This window comes from Siniperca chuatsi, linkage group LG19 (assembly GCF_020085105.1).
Source record: "Siniperca chuatsi isolate FFG_IHB_CAS linkage group LG19, ASM2008510v1, whole genome shotgun sequence".
Taxonomy (NCBI): domain Eukaryota; kingdom Metazoa; phylum Chordata; class Actinopteri; order Centrarchiformes; family Sinipercidae; genus Siniperca; species Siniperca chuatsi.
Genome location: NC_058060.1, coordinates 6514555 through 6535379, shown reverse-complemented (window position 1 = coordinate 6535379; position 20825 = coordinate 6514555). Strand labels below are relative to the sequence as shown.

General features: G+C 41.1%; 1 protein-coding gene across 19 annotated transcripts in view; it reads left to right on the top strand.

Annotated features, from left to right (window-relative positions):
- Positions 1-20825, top strand: part of svila (supervillin a) — a 105636-nt gene that overhangs the window by 78145 nt on the left and 6666 nt on the right. For all 19 annotated transcript variants that reach the window (XM_044176575.1, XM_044176566.1, XM_044176576.1 and 16 more), the window contains 14 exons: positions 336-501; positions 8089-8172; positions 8988-9074; positions 11240-11417; positions 11537-11709; positions 12605-12760; positions 15040-15176; positions 15783-15930; positions 16022-16167; positions 16309-16484; positions 17058-17211; positions 17366-17645; positions 18231-18385; positions 20482-20587. In XM_044176575.1, coding sequence (XP_044032510.1) covers positions 336-501; positions 8089-8172; positions 8988-9074; positions 11240-11417; positions 11537-11709; positions 12605-12760; positions 15040-15176; positions 15783-15930; positions 16022-16167; positions 16309-16484; positions 17058-17211; positions 17366-17645; positions 18231-18385; positions 20482-20587 — 2146 coding nt within the window. The remainder of the gene's footprint in view (positions 1-335; positions 502-8088; positions 8173-8987; positions 9075-11239; positions 11418-11536; positions 11710-12604; positions 12761-15039; positions 15177-15782; positions 15931-16021; positions 16168-16308; positions 16485-17057; positions 17212-17365; positions 17646-18230; positions 18386-20481; positions 20588-20825) is intronic.

Here is a 20825-nt window from a genome sequence, read left to right as displayed (position 1 = left end):
GTCAATGGCAATAAAAAAATGCAGTTCTGGTTGCATTTTTTTTTTTTTGTGGTGTATTTTTCCTTTTACTGTAGTGTGACCACATACTTCCAAAGAAACTATAATAGAGCTTGATAGCTAATAAAGTAAATTTTTTTGTACTTGTTCTATCCAAGTCCAAGTGCCCAAGTCATTCCAGGAAAATTCTAACAGAAAGTACTGTTGTGGATACAGTTTGGTTTAAAAGTGGGTATATCACAAATGTAAGTACCATAAGGTGGATTATTCCTTTAACTTTTAGTCCATCCAGTATTCATTGTAACTGACAGTAACTTCTCTCTCCTCCCTTCTCTTAGAGAATAGCTGAAGCTGAGATGGAGTGTCAGGGGATCGAGTCTCACATGTCCATTCAGGAGCGGAAACAGCTGATAGTAGCCCAAGAGGAGGCCTGGAAGATGAAAGGCTACGGAGCTGCCAACGACTCCACCCAGTTCACTGTAGCTGCACGCATGGTGAAGAAAGGTCAGAGGGCATTGTTGTGACGAGAAACTGGACACACATACCTTCTCGACAATCCTCTTTCTCCATCTCTCATATGCACACATGAACTTATAACTTAGTCATTACACCACAGAGAGTTAAGTCCACAGTTCAGTCTCTGCTCTCTGCCCTGAATCCTCCAAAGCCCCCTTCTCAATTAGCTGCTGGGGGAAAATGACTCTCCTTTTCCCTCCATCAGGCCAAGACACACCAGGTCAGAGTAGCTGCTGAAATTATTTTATTATTGGAGTTGTTCCCTATTAGCTCCAGGCTTGGCCCAAGGGGGATGGAAGGTTTAATATGTGTTTTGGGGGAGTTTGGCCAGATTATGGCTAATGGAGAGTGGCATAGGAGGGATTAACATCAGAAATGTTGCTTAGACAGTGCCTTTATAGCTTTGGCAGCCTTTGAGGCTAGTGTTGTTAGCTGTGCATGAATCAGTCCAACTGCTCATCAGTCCAACGAAACTAACTCAGTCACACACACTCACACACCGAAGGCACACAGGAGCAATTTGGGGTTCAGTATCTTGCCAAGGACACTTTGACTTGTTGGCTGGGGGAAGCCGGGATCGAACTACCGACCTTCCGATTAGTGGACGACCCACTCTACCTGTAAGCCCCAGCCTCCCCAGCATTGTGATTTAAACAATTGTTAATATGAGAGAAACTAACTAAAGACTACCAAGCCAACTTCCCTCCAAAATATGACATTATATACACGATCAAATTTTGAAAAAGGTCAGGAAAAAAATGTCCTGCTCTCGAGCATATAAACTAGCCTATCAGTGACCATCCTCTCCATCGTTTTACATAACAGTGATGCAAGCCTGTAAGATACTGGGCTAATTGCATCTTTACCTGGTTTTAATATTGGTACTACTACTAAATGTTTCCAATCCGCAGGCAACTGACCATTCTCACAAGCTGTGGTTATCAATGCAAGCACCTCTTCCAGCACCAAATTGTTAATATGCTTGAGTACTTCATATCCTACCCCATCCCTTCCTGGAATAGTATTTGTCCCTGCTTGAATTGCCCTTTTTAATTCATGAAGACTGAATAACATATTACCTGGATCACTATTGTCACTATTATATTATATACTATTAAATTTTTTTTTATTATGCAAAAAAAAAAAAAGAAATCAGGAAGGGGGCAAACACTTTTTCACACCACTGTATATCCCCCAGCTCTCTCTGCAAGGCATCTGTCAGTTTAAGAGGGTTAGTTGACCCAAAACCCAACTGTCCCTCCCTGCACTTGATCAACTCGTTCTGCACTTCCGTTTGTCCCTGACTTGGCCCTACTTTCCACATTTTATTCGCAGCCTGTTTATCATCCCCTCTCCCATTTCCCTGAGAAGCCATTTCCCTAATCTTCTTCCTACCTTTTATTTCCCAATCCTCACCACCCTTGTCTCCCATCCCTTCAGAGTCCATACCTTTGGCTTGATATTCCTCATGATAAATTAATGTGCTCCGCTACAGCTGAACTAGGGCAAAGTTAGAACACAGCATTTGCCGATACAACTCAGAAGCAACTTCCCCACCGTCAGGCCCCACATCCTCTCTTGGCAGCGTCTCCTTGCCTATGACTCATAGGCTAGCAACAGCCTTTACAACAACACATTGATTGATTGATACACATATAGACAAATCAGTGTTGAATTCAGATGCGTGGTGCATTGTTTATGTTTTTATATTGGGTTAGGTAATAATGAGGGGGACAGAACATGGTAAACGTCTATATAAGCGCTGAAAACAAGTACAATATTCTAATTATTATTTTAATTGTGGTGAAACCCTGGACAATTTGGTAGTGAATGTTAAAGAAACGGGACATTTTAGTGTTTTGCAGATATTTGTCGGGACTCAGGACACTCAGTCTGGTCACCGTAGGTCAACTGGCACTAAACGTGCTAGAAGATTAGCTCGGTAACGGTAGTGCTAGTTCAGCTAGCCCCGTCACGCGCCCCTCGTCTTGCAGGTGTTGTGCGTAATACACACACAATGCTTTGTGATGTGTAGTATATGAAAGCTCCAACATTTTAATAATACATGGGTCCATCCCAGTTATGTTTAACTGTGTTTATTCCTCAACATTAGTTGGCAATAATTCAATTCAGTTTTATTTATATAGCTCCAATTCATAACAGAAGTTATGTCATTGCACTTTTCCTACAGAGCAGGTCAAGACCGTACTCTTTATAATATTATTTACAGAGACCCAACAAATCCCACCATGAGCAAGCACTTGGCGACAGTGGAAAGGAAAAACTTCCTTTAAGAGGCAGAAACCTCGGGCAGAACGAGACTCAGGGTGGGTGGCCATCCGTCGCTGCTGGTTAGGGAGGGGGGGGGGAGAAAGAGGGGAGATGGAGAGAGAGAAGGGGTGGGAGGGGAAAGGGGAAGCACAATGCAAATTCCACCTAGAATTTTTAAATAATAATGTAATGGTAGTGGTAATATTAATAAGTAATAATAATAGGAATGATACTGATATTAATAGTAATAAGACTAATAATAACAATTGTAGTGGCAGGAACACGGGGGCAGCAGGAGGCCCACAATCATAGATCCAGACTCTACAGCTCCAGAGGCAGACATACCTGCTGAAAGCGACAGAAGGAGAGAGAGGAGAAAGCACAAAAGTACGGAGAGAGATGTCGAGTTAGTAACATGCATTAATAGGATCAAAATGCATACAAATGGAGAGGAGAAGAGAGGAGCTTAGTGCATCATGGGAAGTCTCCCAGCAGTATAGGCCTATAGCAGCATAACTAAGGGATGCTTAAGGACTCACCTGAGCCAGCCCTAACTATAAGCTTTATCAAAGAGGAAAGTCTTAAGCCTACTCTTAAATGTGGAGATGGTGTCTGCCTCCCAAACCCAAACTGGGATCTGATTCCAAAGGAGAGGAGCTTGATAGCTGAAGGCTCTGGCTCCCATTCTGCTTTTGTAGACTCTAGGGAACCACAAGTAATCCTGCATTCTGGGAGCGCAGTTTTCTAGTGGGGTAATAGGGTACTATGAGCTCTTAAAGATATGATGGTGCCTGACCATTAAGAGCTTTGTAGGTGAGGAGAAGGATTTTAAATTCTATTCTGGATTTTAATGGGAACCAGTGCAGAGAAGCTAATACTAGAGAAATATGATCTCTTTTCCTAGTTATTGTCAATACACATGCCGCAGCCTTCTGGATCAACTGGAAGTAACAAATGCATGGACTAGTTTTTCTGCATAATTTTGAGACAGGATTTGCCTGATTTTTGCAATGTTACGTAAGTAAAAAAGGCAGTCCTTGAATTTTGTTTCATACAGGAGTTAAAGGACAAATCCTGATCAAAGATAACTCTGAGAGTCCTCACGGTGGTGCTGGAGGCCAGGATAATGCCATTTAGAGTAACTATATCTTTAAATAACATGTCTCGGAGGTGTGTGAGGCCAAGTACAATAACTTCAGTTTTGTCAGAGTTTAACATCAGAAAATTGCAGGTCATCCAGGTTTTTATGTCCTTAAGGCGTGCCTGAAGTTTAGTTAACTGATTAGTTTCATCTGGCTTGATCGGTGTATATAATTGGGTATCATCCGCATAACAATGAAAGTTTATGGAGTGTTTCTTAATAATATTTCCTAAAGGAATCATATATAAGGTGAATAGAATTAGTCCAAGCACAGAACCTTGTGGAATTCCATGACTAACTTTGGCGTTTCCCTCCATCAGGCCAAGACACACCAGGTCAGAGTAGCTGCTGAAATTATTTTATTATTGGAGTTGTTCCCTATTAGCTCCAGGCTTGGCCCAAGGGGGATGGAAGGTTTAATATGTGTTTTGGGGGAGTTTGGCCAGATTATGGCTAATGGAGAGTGGCATAGGAGGGATTAACATCAGAAATGTTGCTTAGACAGTGCCTTTATAGCTTTGGCAGCCTTTGAGGCTAGTGTTGTTAGCTGTGCATGAATCAGTCCAACTGCTCATCAGTCCAACGAAACTAACTCAGTCACACACACTCACACACCGAAGGCACACAGGAGCAATTTGGGGTTCAGTATCTTGCCAAGGACACTTTGACTTGTTGGCTGGGGGAAGCCGGGATCGAACTACCGACCTTCCGATTAGTGGACGACCCACTCTACCTGTAAGCCCCAGCCTCCCCAGCATTGTGATTTAAACAATTGTTAATATGAGAGAAACTAACTAAAGACTACCAAGCCAACTTCCCTCCAAAATATGACATTATATACACGATCAAATTTTGAAAAAGGTCAGGAAAAAAATGTCCTGCTCTCGAGCATATAAACTAGCCTATCAGTGACCATCCTCTCCATCGTTTTACATAACAGTGATGCAAGCCTGTAAGATACTGGGCTAATTGCATCTTTACCTGGTTTTAATATTGGTACTACTACTAAATGTTTCCAATCCGCAGGCAACTGACCATTCTCACAAGCTGTGGTTATCAATGCAAGCACCTCTTCCAGCACCAAATTGTTAATATGCTTGAGTACTTCATATCCTACCCCATCCCTTCCTGGAATAGTATTTGTCCCTGCTTGAATTGCCCTTTTTAATTCATGAAGACTGAATAACATATTACCTGGATCACTATTGTCACTATTATATTATATACTATTAAATTTTTTTTTTATTATGCAAAAAAAAAAAAGAAATCAGGAAGGGGGCAAACACTTTTTCACACCACTGTATATCCCCAGCTCTCTCTGCAAGGCATCTGTCAGTTTAAGAGGGTTAGTTGACCCAAAACCCCAACTGTCCCTCCCTGCACTTGATCAACTCGTTCTGCACTTCCGTTTGTCCCTGACTTGGCCCTACTTTCCACATTTTATTAGCCTGTTTATCATCCCCTCTCCCATTTCCCTGAGAAGCCATTTCCTAATCTTCTTCCTACCTTTTATTTCCCAATCCTCACCACCCTTGTCTCCCATCCCTTCAGAGTCCATACCTTTGGCTTGATATTCCTCATGATAAATTAATGTGCTCCGCTACAGCTGAACTAGGGCAAAGTTAGAACACAGCATTTGCCGATACAACTCAGAAGCAACTTCCCCACCGTCAGGCCCCACATCCTCTCTTGGCAGCGTCTCCTTGCCTATGACTCATAGGCTAGCAACAGCCTTTACAACAACACATTGATTGATTGATACACATATAGACAAATCAGTGTTGAATTCAGATGCGTGGTGCATTGTTTATGTTTTTATATTGGGTTAGGTAATAATGAGGGGACAGAACATGGTAAACGTCTATATAAGCGCTGAAAACAAGTACAATATTCTAATTATTATTTTAATTGTGGTGAAACCCTGGACAATTTGGTAGTGAATGTTAAAAAAACGGGACATTTTAGTGTTTTGCAGATATTTGTCGGGACTCAGGACACCCAGTCTGGTCACCGTAGGTCAACTGGCACTAAACGTGCTAGAAGATTAGCTCGGTAACGGTAGTGCTAGTTCAGCTAGCCCCGTCATGCGCCCCTCGTCTTGCAGGTGTTGTGCGTAATACACACACAATGCTTTGTGATGTGTAGTATATGAAAGCTCCAACATTTTAATAATACATGGGTCCATCCCAGTTATGTTTAACTGTGTTTATTCCTCAACATTAGTTGGCAATAATTCAATTCAGTTTTATTTATATAGCTCCAATTCATAACAGAAGTTATGTCATTGCACTTTTCCTACAGAGCAGGTCAAGACCGTACTCTTTATAATATTATTTACAGAGACCCAACAAATCCCACCATGAGCAAGCACTTGGCGACAGTGGAAAGGAAAAACTTCCTTTAAGAGGCAGAAACCTCGGGCAGAACGAGACTCAGGGTGGGTGGCCATCCGTCGCTGCTGGTTAGGGAGGGGGAGAAAGAGGGGAGATGGAGAGAGAGAAGGGTGGGAGGGGAAGGGGAAGCACAATGCAAATTCCACCTAGAATTTTTAAATAATAATGTAATGGTAGTGGTAATATTAATAAGTAATAATAATAGGAATGATACTGATATTAATAGTAATAAGACTAATAATAACAATTGTAGTGGCAGGAACACGGGGCAGCAGGAGGCCCACAATCATAGATCCAGACTCTACAGCTCCAGAGGCAGACATACCTGCTGAAAGCGACAGAAGGAGAGAGAGAGAAAGCACAAAAGTACGGAGAGAGATGTCGAGTTAGTAACATGCATTAATAGGATCAAAATGCATACAAATGGAGAGGAGAAGAGAGGAGCTTAGTGCATCATGGGAAGTCTCCCAGCAGTATAGGCCTATAGCAGCATAACTAAGGGATGCTTAAGGACTCACCTGAGCCAGCCCTAACTATAAGCTTTATCAAAGAGGAAAGTCTTAAGCCTACTCTTAAATGTGGAGATGGTGTCTGCCTCCCAAACCCAAACTGGGACCTGATTCCACAGGAGAGGAGCTTGATAGCTGAAGGCTCTGGCTCCCATTCTGCTTTTGTAGACTCTAGGGAACCACAAGTAATCCTGCATTCTGGGAGCGCAGTTTTCTAGTGGGGTAATAGGGTACTATGAGCTCTTAAAGATATGATGGTGCCTGACCATTAAGAGCTTTGTAGGTGAGGAGAAGGATTTTAAATTCTATTCTGGATTTTAATGGGAACCAGTGCAGAGAAGCTAATACTAGAGAGAAATATGATCTCTTTTCCTAGTTCTTGTCAATACACATGCCGCAGCCTTCTGGATCAACTGGAAGTAACAAATGCATGGACTAGTTTTTCTGCATAATTTTGAGACAGGATTTGCCTGATTTTTGCAATGTTACGTAAGTAAAAAAGGCAGTCCTTGAATTTTGTTTCATACAGGAGTTAAAGGACAAATCCTGATCAAAGATAACTCTGAGAGTCCTCACGGTGGTGCTGGAGGCCAGGATAATGCCATTTAGAGTAACTATATCTTTAAATAACATGTCTCGGAGGTGTGTGAGGCCAAGTACAATAACTTCAGTTTTGTCAGAGTTTAACATCAGAAAATTGCAGGTCATCCAGGTTTTTATGTCCTTAAGGCGTGCCTGAAGTTTAGTTAACTGATTAGTTTCATCTGGCTTGATCGGTGTATATAATTGGGTATCATCCGCATAACAATGAAAGTTTATGGAGTGTTTCTTAATAATATTTCCTAAAGGAATCATATATAAGGTGAATAGAATTAGTCCAAGCACAGAACCTTGTGGAATTCCATGACTAACTTTGGCGTACATGGAGGATTCATCGTTAACATGTACAAACTGAGATCACTTAGTGCGGCTCCTTTAATGCCAAATAAATGTTCCAGTCTCTACAATAGGATGTGATGGTCAATGGTGTCGAATGCAGCACTAAGATCTAACAAGTACAGAGACAAGTCCATTGTCTGATGCAATTAAACAAGATAAGTGTCTTCAAGTATGCCTAGTAACAGTAAATTACCTGTTCTGTGGTGTAAATTGAACCAATGTTCCGGTAACAATCTGTGTCTTAACCTATGAAATGAAACTGGAACCACATCATGCTTTTTGGGTCATTAGATGTTCATGCCTGTCTGTGTTCATACAACAGGGTTGGCCTCCCCCTCAGCCCTCCAGTCTTCAGTGTCATCCAAACCCAAGAACAGCAGCCTGGCCATCTCCAAACCACAGGAAGGTCAGTTTTACTTTGTTATTCCTTTGACTACACTCTCTATCCTCTGGTTACCTGTTATGTCACACTGCTGTCATGTGGAGCCGTTCAGTTCATTTAGCTGCTGCTCCAATCTGATTTAGACCTAATGACATGACTTTGTTACATCCTCAACTGTCACCAGACACACAGTTTCCAAAAAATATTCTGCATATAGTTAGTTAACTGAAATGTTGTCTTAAACTTAGGTGGATCTCTGTGTAATATGATTTCTGATGCTGACAGGTGGTCCACTGATGCTACATTTACAGTTTTTGAAATTATTCTGGGTCAGATCTCATTTGAACACAGTGTAATTGATTGTCTTTGCTTCTCTTTCAAAAGACATGGAGGAGATATCTATCAAAGGTGTATTCCTTTTTTTTTTTTTTTTGGTGTTGCACTGAATGCAATGTTCATCATCATCACCACAACCATAAATATCATCAACACTAATGTGGCTGATGATGCTGTGAGACTTCTATTAGGCTATGAAAGCCTAATAGAATATAAACCATGAGATAGTGTTCCTCTGAATATGCATGAGTCTGAAGTGTAGAAGAATTCATATTTAGTGGCTCTTAACTATTGTTAAAATGCCTGCCTGTTCAGAGATGGGATCTGTGCTAAAATCAAACAGTCAATTTATATGGCTCTAACGTGTGTGTGTGTGTGTGTGTGTGTGTGTGTGTGTGTGTGTGTGTGTGTGTGTGTGTGTGTGTGTGTGTGTGTGTGTGTGTGTGTGTGTGTGTGTGTGTGTGTGTGTGTGTGTGTGTGTGTGTGTGTGTGTGTGTGTGCAGAGATCAAGGCCGTACCAGATCTGAACCTAGAGTCCGACATTAAGCTGGATAAACTGGAGTCATTCCTAGGCAAGCTCAACAGTAAAGGTCAGTGATGTTCAGCATGCTGTCTACAAGTCACTGGGTGTAGAATCAGGCCTTTCACGTTGAAAAAAAAATGGTCCCATATTATAACCATACAATCAATTATAGATTCTATCCTATCTGATGTAGAGAGTTTAGAACAAACTTAATGAATTAAATGCAGTATTCTCTGTCTAGTTCACTTTAATTCATGCGAGATGAGATAATCCATTTGTGTTGCTTTTTTCCAGGCAAATATTGCATGCATTTAGAATTTTCTACTTTTGAGTCTGTAAGACTTCAGTCCTGGTTGATTTGGTGACACCTGTGGTTGCTGGTGGTAACAGCAAGAGTGTGATAATAGAGCCCCTTTCAGACATGCATCTCGTTACGTGAATGTTACGGCAATTTAACATGTCAGTCTCAAATAAGTGCCAGAGTCACTTTGACATTAAAGTCCACAACAGCAGTCTTACTAGGTCAGACCTAGTAAGATTTCTGTATCACTTTCAACACTGCACAAGTCTGAATTAAAGGCAGTCGCATTAACATTAAGGCTGCTGCAGCACAATGTTGAATATGCACAAAAGAAGTTTTACAGTCCATAAGTGATGCAGCCTGTGAGCAAAAACACGTTTCAAAACAAACAGATAAACAGTCTTCTTGTTGTTGTGGGCAGATAAACAGTCTTCATAGATGCCATCAACAGCGTAATCAAAAGAGCAGAAATGGCGAGCTAGATGCCATCAACAGCGTAATCAAAAGAGCAGAAATGGCGATTTTTAACAGGTGAACCACCCAGATGTCATTGTTGATTCTGTTTTTTGTGGTCACTCCTCCTTCATTAGGAGAGGCCGCTTCTGGGTGGTTCATTCACGTATGTATCCTATCATGCAATTATATATTCTCTTTGCTGATTGGTGTTTGAACCTCACCTGTTATAAATCACCATTTCAGCTGTTTTGATTATGCTGATGATGGCTTCTAAGCTGAAACGCATTTGTTTTTGCCCGCTATAAACAAGAAGACTGTTTATCTGTGAGCGTCGGCATTCTGTTTGTTTTGATCCTTGTTATGGCCGGGCACCCGATACAGTGTTGAAGATTGGGAGCTGTGTGCGCACTGTTATTTTTTCACTAGCAAAAACACCTTTTCCTTTATGTCAGTACTTTGTAACTCATTGCTGTTCTCCAGCAGTGACACTTTTCCATACATCAGATGCGAACTATCATGCAGTCATTGTGGCACTTTCTGTAATGGTCCTGTTAGGTCTGAACAATGCCATTATGGAACATTTCCGTAACAGACACCTATGTCTGAATGTCAAAAAGGGATAGCAATAGAGTTCCGTTCAAAATGATGTGTATTGATCACTGGGTGTAATAAACAAGCTTTCAGTGGCTACTCAAGAAATGCAGAAATGCAACACAACTGGGGCATTGTGATGGTTAAGATGCTTAGCATATACTATGATCGCAACATTCCCAGTTTGATTCCCTTTGGAAAAAATATATAAATTATAAATAAAAAAATATACTTAAAGAAATAGATACATGAGTTGCTCTTGTTTTGTTGCATTTCTTTTTTTCAGTATATTTCTTTTATTTTTCTGTTTACAGTGCTGCCAAACAAAATGTGGACTAAGAGGATTCATCATGTCATGCTGTTTTAATAGACACAGTCAACATTAACATTTTCCACATTACATGAAATGCGCCCATGCACCAGCTTTTGTCTTCCACATCATGTCCAGTACATGCATTTATCAATTACTGTGAATCCTTAGTGCATTTGTAGGCATTTTCAGTTCTGTACATTACATTGTAACATTGAAATCAACCATTTATGGAGGCAAAGAAATGCTGGAAAAATGACAAATAGTCCCAAAATAGACCCAAAAATTGGGTTTGATATGACAATCTGGAGGATTGAAATTCTAAACTGTATGCATTCATAGAAGTAAGACTTTTACTAGCTTTATGTAAAATTTTCATAAATCAAAGTTACAATTTAAATTTGACATTTATTCATATTTATTCACATATATGAATAAATAAATAAGCGCATCTTACTACTTTCAGTGGTAATACATAAGCCCAGTGATGCTTGCACAGGCTTTGGCAAATCATCTGTAGTAGTAACTTCAATGAATTCTGGATATTGTATGACCTTGTCTTGTCCCTCCTCAGTGTCTGGACTGCCAGAGGCGACCATCACAGTTACAGAGAAGAAGGTAAAGGAAGTGATGACCCTCGAAGATGAAACTTTTTCCAAGTTCTACCGCCAAGTGGAGGAGATCCCCGTCACCACCAACAAGGTGGAGATAGACGATGACTTTGATGCCATCTTCGGTCCCCAGGTGCCAAAGTAAGCTCTCACTGCCAGAGGTCATTTTTAAGTAAGAACCCTGACTAAATCATCATTGTGAGTGCGACTCTACCTTTTCTCTGTTGACTATGCAACTTCGTCTCTGACCTCTTCTCCAGGCTGACCTCGGAGATGGTGCAACACAAGCGAGCGGTGCGCCCGGCGCGTAACGTCCAGTCATCTAGGAACCCTCTAAAGATGCTGGCTGCCAGGGAGGACATCAGACACGAATACACAGAACAGAGGCTCAATGTTGGCCTGCTGGAGAGCAAGAGGATGAAGGCAGAGAAGAGTGAGTAAGGATGGATGAGGAGCTGGAAAATGCATGAGACCAAAACACTCAGGGACAGGCTCCTTTTGTCAAAATGAGAAAACTCTAAATATAATTCTTGATGTTGCAATATTGTACATTACAATACTTTGTCAATCCTTGAATATAGTTCAGTTTGTTTAGGGCATCAAATTGTTCTCGTTAATCATTGTCCAATCTTGGCCAGTCACATGGGAATTTCATATTTTAATTAAACTGCATATTTGTCTGTCATCTGGTTTTCACCTTCTGTGACTGTGCTGTTTTGTGAATAGTTGCAGAACATGTGAAAATGCATGAGCTTTTATAAATGTGTCCCTGCAGAAACACATTGACAAACATATCCTTTTTGTGAAACCAGTTCAGTTGTAATCACTGTAATCACCAAGTGCAATAAATATCTGCTTTTGTCTTGTCTTTATAATAGTGGCTAAAAGATGTATTCACCTATTGACAGCCAGTGTTTGAAACAAAAGGCTTCCACTTCCACTGCAAAATAAGAGAGAGCGAAACAAACATCTCCATCTCAGATACACATTTAAGCATAACTGATATTTTAAATATGTCCAATCAAGATACTTTGTTTTTAAGATGGACGTGGTCTGCAGGTTGTTTTGAGAGTGATGTTAGAGAACTCACAAAATCAATGTCATGTTACTCCCATAACTAGCTATTAAAAACTTCAAAAATGTCTGGAGTGTTCTATATTTGTTGCAGTCATTTAGAGACCTTTAGTGCCGTGCTTGAAAGGTAATTTAGACTCTAGCTGTTGTCTCATATGTTTACAGGGGCTAAATGTAATGATTGAATGTTGTGTGTTATTTCTGTTTCTTTCTGTCTCATGTCTCTTCTCTGTGCTCTGTTCTGATCACTGCAGTGAATAAGAACTCTGGTTTCTCTGATGTGGCTCTGGCTGGTCTGGCCAGCAAGGAGAACTTCAGCAACATCAACCTGCGCAGCGTCAACATCTCCGAGCAGATGTCCAACAACAGCGCCGTGCCTTACAAGAAACTCATGCTCTTACAGGTCAAAGGTCAGTTGACCTGAGCCTTTTTCATCCTATTTTTAGTTGACTAAATTCCATACCAATACTAATTCCAGTAATAACACATAAAAACATTTTGTGGAAAGTCCAGATTACAAACATCTTACTTACATCGTCTATGGTTGTAATGCTGATAACAACTGTCATCTTGCCCACATTTCTACAGGCCTGTGTTTTCAGAAATGTGTAATCAATAGTATTTAGTAAAACAGCTAAAAGCAGTGGTTCCCAACAGGTCTAGATCCAGGTCCACATTTTAACAACACTCATTCAGTTTTATTTCCACCCATCCATTACGCCTGTCAGTGGATTTATTCCCAGGACCTTATTGCTTTGAGGAAACGGTGCTAACTGCTGCCTGTTTAATATAATTTCACTAAATTAAAACTAAGTAATAAGATTTGCAACTAGAGTGAAATAAGGGCAGAAACAACACTTGCTAATTCAGGCTAGTTAAAAAGAAAAGGATAAAAAACATATGCTTTGCTGAAAAAGATTATGAGATTAAAAAGTCATTTTCTAACTAAAAAGCCAGGCTAGTTTTTTTCTTTTCTGTGTTCACTGTAAGTAATGCTAAGTTTAATAGCGTCATACTTATGTTTGGCCCTGTTGTGGGTTACGTTAGCTTCTTCTGAGCCATCAAAAGGCTAGTTGTAGTGTAAAGTTGCATGTTGTAGCACCTGCTACTCACTCTGCTAAAGGAAACGGTTATTAATAAGACTAAGAGTCTACATCCATGCTAGCAGCCCTGTGAGTCTATTGGCTGTACTTAAGCACAGCGGTGCTTTGAGCTAAATGCTAACATCAGCATGCTAACATGCTCACAATGACAATGCTAACATGCTGATGTTTAGCAGGTTTGTTTACCATGTTCACTATCTTAATTATAATCTTATTAGCATGCTAACATTCAATAATTAGCAGTAAGTACAGCTGAGGCTGAGGATGTCATCACTTTTCAGGTGTTTGGTCGTAAACCAGAGTATCGGACAAATGTAAAAGTTTACCTGATTATGGCGCTAGAGGAAAAGTGTCATTTAGTGCTTTTCCATTACTAGAGCCACACCACTAGCTTGGCTAATAAAAGCACTGTTCAGAATTCAGAGTTCAAAATTCACTACACTTCTAAATTAAGTTGGTTTTCTTTGCTTGCGACTCGGTCAGACTGCACCCTACTCAACTTTTGGACTGCAACCCACCAGTTGGGAGACACAGGTTTTGAATAAGGACTCTAGCCGGATGTCAGACAGCCACCCTAACAGAACAAATACTAAAGTGCTGTCTGGTGGGTAACTAAGGATTTGTCCTGAGAGGGCACAGAGGCCATCATGCTGTATCAAGAAATATCTCTCAAAGTCCTCTGTTAAAAGCACAACCCTTTCAAAAGTAAAATTGAGGGCAGCCTCCTTGAATAGACAGGCTTGAGGATGTGGCTTGTTTACACTACAAACAAGCCAGCCAAGCAGAAAGGGATACATGTGAACATCTGTCTACATTTTCCAAATCTTTTAAATTGGCTTGTCTGTTTTGTGGAGACCTATCTGTGAAATATAGAGACACTAAGGCAGCATCTATACCAGCAGTTGCATTCAGTTGTTTAAGAGGATGGAAAAACAAATAGCTACTGTTTTACTTAAACATTTGGAGAATGCTGCTTCAAGGGTGTCCTTTCCAGAGGATATCTAAAATAGGAGACGAGAGTGGGTCTATTTTGGTTTCTTTGCACCTTATCTGCACGTCTAGTGGTGACAGCTGTGGCTCTAAATCATTCTCCCCAGGTCACCTCACACTATCCTGGGCTGATCCTCTCCTCCAAACCCCACTGTCTGTTATCCAGAGCAAATCCACTACACCAGGGGGTACCGCTTTGTTAGGAGGTTAGCTATCCCAACCTGACAGTGTTGAGAGTGGTGCTTTAGAATAGCTTCTGCTGGTTTCTGCTTGGATCACCTGGAGAGCCAATGGGATCGTGAGTCACTGAGGCCCCTAAAACCCTCGAGTTTGTAATTGGACAAATTTATAATTAAATGTAGATTGCATACTGTCCTGGCTACATTATTTAGTTGGAAAGAGAGATTTTTAATAGGAAGGGGTTAATCTTGACAAGGCAGATACGTGTACATACATGTACAGGGTGAAAATGGTGATGGCTGGCACATCGTTGCTCCAACACCCGTAGTATGATAATCCAGGCATGCTGACAGTGATAATCAGAGCTTGTCACTGATAAGCCACCTGTCTGTGTGTTGGGTTTTTTGTAACACCAGGCCGACGACACGTCCAGACCAGGCTGGTGGAGCCCAGAGCGTCCTCCCTGAACAGCGGCGATTGTTTCCTACTCATTACGCCACACCACTGCTTCATCTGGACTGGCGAGTTCGCCAACGTCATCGAGAAGAACAAGGTAAGTCTGGCTTCTGGGTGCTGCAAAATAACACAAAAAATTAGATAAGCTTGTTTGGGTTGACTTAAGTTTCAGTCATATCAACACAGGTGGAGTAACGGTGCTGTTATGTAGGGCAGGTTTCACGTGCAGGATGTAAACAGCCCTGGGAGGAAGCAACAGTGGCGCAGCACAGGAAAGGGTAGTGTGTGTGTCTCTGGGTTGTTGCAGGAAACGAACACAAAACAAGGCTATTGTTCAAAGCCGAGACTGGTCTGATGACCTTTCATTGGCTGAACAGAGTGCTGACCTCAATCAGACAAAAAGGAAAGCTCAGAGCCCTGGCCCACATTATTTTGAGGGGTTGTTTAAGTTTGGTTCATTAAAGTTTGCAGACTCTTCTGTATTTTCCTGAGTAATGAGCTTGAATGATAGGGTCTAGGATTTCAAAAAGTGAACCTAAAGAAATGCATGGATGCGTTCCACATGTTTTTTTGCCAAGTATGAACAGTATGTTAACCATGTCTGCCATTTATTAAAAAGCACAGAACATTTGTGTTTTTGGAATGAGATTAACAGAACTCATCAGTGTAATGCAATAAAGGTTTTTCTCTGCCATTTTTTCAGGCTTCAGAGTTAGCAAACTTCATCCAGAGCAAGAGAGATTTGGGTTGCCGCGCTAACTATGTCCAGGTCATCGAGGAGGGCGTCAGCACACACAGCCATGCTGCCAAGGATTTCTGGAAGATTCTGGGAGGGCAGTTGAGTTTTCAGTGTAAGAATTTGTATCTGATATATACAACCTCAAGGAAACAGCCCCTGAAGCAATGAAATGCAAGCTGATGCCGTTATCTTTCTTCATGTAGCTGCAGGAACACCAGATGAAGACGAGCTGTATGAGGGTGCCATTGTGGAGACAAACTGTATTTACCGCCTGATGGATGACAAACTGGTCCCAGATGATGATTTTTGGGCCAAGATGCCCCGTTGTTCCCTGCTCAACCCCAAAGAGGTCAGACAACCTGACATGTCTAAACACTTATCTTGAATATGTTAAGTTGTAAATCAGCCAGATCTTGTGGGAGACAGCAATGCTCACTGGTACTGTTGGGTTGGAAAAATAAAAACTGTCTCCGTCTGCGTTTCTGTTCAGGTTTTGGTGTTTGACTTTGGCAGCGAGATGTACATATGGCATGGAAAGGAAGTGACGCTGGCACAGAGGAAGGTGGCCTTCCAGCTGGCCAAGCACCTGTGGAACGGCACCTTTGACTACACAAACTGTGACATTAACCCGCTCGACCCGGGAGAGTGCAACCCACTCATACCTAAGTATGGAAACACATACTACATTGCAATTGTATGATTAGATGCATATATGCAATGGATCATTCACAGGATGTGTATTTACTCATAATGTTTTTCCCCTTTGAAAAATCATTACAGAACAGTGTGTGTGCTACACTGTTGTGGCTCAGCAGATTTCACAAACATTAAGTGACAAATTTAATGTTGCCTAATGCACATCTGGGAGACAGTTGCATAAGCAAATCATACAAAAGAAAGTGTTGAATTCCCACACATTGCAACATTTTGGACATAGGTGTTAATCAAGCGTCAGACTCAGAATATGAAACAACAATTTCTTTATATTAGAGCAACAGGCTGGAACATCCGATCGCAAAAAGGTTGCCACCTACTGTATACAAATTAAAGCAACACTTATCTGTCGGTTTCCAATGTATTTGAACACTGTATTTGTATCTGATTTTAAAATATCAGGTGATGGAGGTTTGTCAGTGACTTTGTCTGTGAAACCTGCAATGGAGTTTGTTATATCAAAACAAAGTTGTATTATTATATTATTGTCTCTTTGACGCACTGTATACTCTTACTCACCTGTAGGAAAGGTCAGGGCCGACCTGACTGGGCAGTGTTTGGCAGACTGACTCAACACAATGAAACCACCCTGTTCAAAGAGAAGTTCCTGGACTGGAGTGACTCCAGGAAAACTCCCAGTCCCATAAAAAACACCAACGACCACATCACTGATCAAAAGGTATCAAAAAATACTTCAGTATCATAAAAGTCTTATTGCTATAATCAGTGTGGCACAAAGGATAATATACAGTATGAAATACAGATTCTGTCCCTCTCTGCCATCCCTCTTTTCTGTCCTTCATCTCCGAACTTCATCTTGCTCTTCACCCCAGGAGAAGTCCACCTCTGATCAGCCCCATGCGTACGACGCCTCCCTGATGCTGCCCCTCCATGAGGGACCCATCTGCACCAGACTGGACGGGTTCAATGTGGGGCGGGGCTACGGCCTTGTGGAGGGAGAGGAGTGGCGGAGCTACGAGATCAGCACGCTGGCGGTGGAGGTGTGGCACATCCTGGAGTTCGACTACAGCCGCCTGCCCCGCCAGAGCATTGGCCAGTTTCATGAGGGTGACACATATGTGATGAAGTGGAAGTACATGGTCAGCACTGCAGGTTAATATCGTTTATTTTCACACATGTACCATCACTTACAGTATACCCACTCCTGTCACAACACAGATCTTAACTTCCGGCTATAATTTGTCTTTCAGTCTTTCCTCTTATGATAAGTTTTCTTTCTACTTTCAACTTCTTAAACTGTGCTGGGACCACTCCAACTGCATGTCATATCCTTCTCTGAAATACCTCTGACTCCCTCTGAATACATCCATATTTGATTTAGGCACCAATCTTCTCTATTTACAGACATTTCAAACTGTGGTTAAATTGCCTCTGCTATTCTATTCTCTACTATATTGTAGATCAGAGTAGTTAACCACAAAAGAAGCTCCCGAGAGAAGTCTTCCAAGGTGTTTGGTCAGAAATACAACCTACTAGTTAACATTAGATTAACCATTTGAAATTAGATTATCCATCACTTCCAAGATATATGAGAGAGAGATTTGATGCACATATTTCATATAGTTACATACTGTATATATACTTGAAAATGTATCTGAACTTGATTCCAAATGTATAAATGTGGGTAAACTGATTAGTCAGAATCATTAATGTCTTTCTAACAATCTCTGCCATCAGTTGGGAGAAGACAGAACCCGGAGCAGCTGAAAACAGCGGGGGCCGGGAAGGAGAAGTGCTGCTACTTCTTCTGGCAGGGCCGCAACTCCACCGTCAGCGAGAAGGGAACATCAGCACTTATGACAGTGGAGCTGGACGAGGAGGGGGGAACACAGGTACATGAAAGAGTGTGTGTATGTGTGTGTCTGAGCAAGAAAGGTCACTGTGAATAATTCAATTCAGTTTTATTTATATAGCACCAAATATATAACAGAAGTTATCTCTGGGCACTTGTCATATAGAGCAGGTCTAGACCGTACTCTTTATAATATTATTTACCCAACACCATAAACAAGTAAAAACGCCCTTTTAACAGGCAGAAACCTCATGCAGAACCTATCAAATTGTTTGTTTAAAGCAGTATTACTTGTATAAAAATTAGGCTATCAAATAACACATCAATTACAAATCATTAATTTGATCTAGCTCTGATGCACAGAGAGAGAGAGAAACACACACACACACACTTACATTCTCTGCTTCACAGAGAGAAATAAAATACCACAGTGAATGATAAAATATAAAATACATAAAAATAATAAAATAAACAGACAGCTCAGGTAAGATCATGATATGCTTTCCTATAAAAATGCGTTTTGAGACACTTAAAAGAAGACTTAAAAGACTTAAAAGAAAACTTGGGCAAGACTTAAAAGAAGACTTGGGCAATATAAATGTCTGTTTACCATGCCAATAAAGCCCCATTGAATTGAAATGAGAGAGAGAGAAAGAGAGCCGTATCAAAATACCTATATATTATATAAATAGCCTATAGAAAGGATGAAAGCCAAAGGTTACCGTAGTTATTTCAACTTGGATTCATTTTTATGAAAAAACGTTTTGATTCTGTTAATTGGTAGGCCCTTACGGACTAAATATTATAAATAATAGAGGAATGGACACATATTCGGACTTTATGACTCCTTCAAAGGTAGGTAGTCACCACTTCTTTTTTTTCCGTCTCTCTTGTTTACCATGCCGGTAAATCTGAATGAATTATACTTTGGTGCTCATGGGTTCTGTAAAATGAACTAAATGATTGAATTGTGGAGAAACTAACCAATCTAACAATGTGTAGCATGTCCATATTGACAAAAGTTTAAACATATGTAGGTGCAATCTAAGCAGCTTAGAACTAGCTCAAGTGGGCGACCCAATGGGCTTTAAGAGATTTTAAACATCCAAAGAACTTCTATAAATGCCAGACCTGGCGTCTAATTGAGACCTGCGTTTATTTGTTAAAACCCGGCCACACCCGGCCAATAAAAGGGATTGGCGTCTAATTGGGGCTTGGCTTTTAATTGAAGTTTTATGGTAATAAGACTAATAAGAATAATTGTAGTCGTGGGTGTTGAGCAGGAACATGGGGGCAGTATGTGGCCCAATATCACAGATCCAGACTCTGCAGCTCTGGAGGCAGAAATACCTGCTGAAAGTGACAGGAGGAGAGAGACGGGAAAGCACAAAACTACAGGAGAGAGTAGATGTCAGTAACATGCATTAATGGAATAAGAATGTGTACAGATGGAGAGGGAGAGGAGGAGAGAGGAGCTTAGTGCATCGTGGGAAGTCTCCCAGCAGTCTAGGCCTATAGCAGCATACTAAGGGATGGTTCAGGACTCTCCTGAGCCAGCCCTAACTATAAGCTTTATCAAAGAGGAAAGTCTTAAGCCTACTCTTAAAGCTAGGGTAGGTGATGTAATTCAGGAGCATTTTTTGTTATATATGAAAATATGTTTTAGGGGAGTGGCTTTGGAGGGAGGCCTGAAGGGAGGGGGTCGGATTTTTTCAGTTGGATACTTTCAAAATCCAGCTGTCTCTTGGTAGTTTCTCCAACGTTATCTACCCTAGCTTTAAATTTGGAGAGGTTGTCTACCCCCCGAAACCCAAACTGGGACCTGATTCCACAGGAGAGGAGCTTGATAGCTTAAGGCTCTGGTTCCCATTCTACTTTTGGAGACTCTAGGAACTGCAAGTAACTCTGCATTCTGGCAGCGCAGTGTTTTAGTCGGGTAATAGGGTACTATGAGCTGTTTAAGGTGAATAGGTGAGGAGAGGATTTTAAATTATATTCTGGATTTTACAGGGAGCCAGTGCAGAGAAGCTAATATGCGAGAAATATGATCACTTTTCCTGGTTCTTGTCACAATAAAAGTCTGTTTTCTGTTGGGTAAGCTTCACTCCTTTTCTGTGTCATTTCATCTTCCTCCAGGTTCAGGTCCAGCAGGGTAAGGAGCCTCCATGTTTCTTGCAGTGCTTTCAAGGAGGGATGGTCATCCATTCAGGGAAGAGAGAAGAGGAGGAGGAAAACTCACAGAGTAAGCCCACATTACTGCTTTAAGATGGTCATCAATCAACACAAACACACAGGGTCCGTGTAACGCGTATCAGTTAAATTTTCCATATAAAAAATGACAAATAGAAAATTGGCAAATTTAATTCAATTTTCTAAAATTGTATTTTTCGTTTGTCAGATCAAAATCACTATATTTACATAAACACAGAGTCTTCCTCTACCTCTGCCAAAAGTGCATTTAGAAGGAAAAACTGACTCTG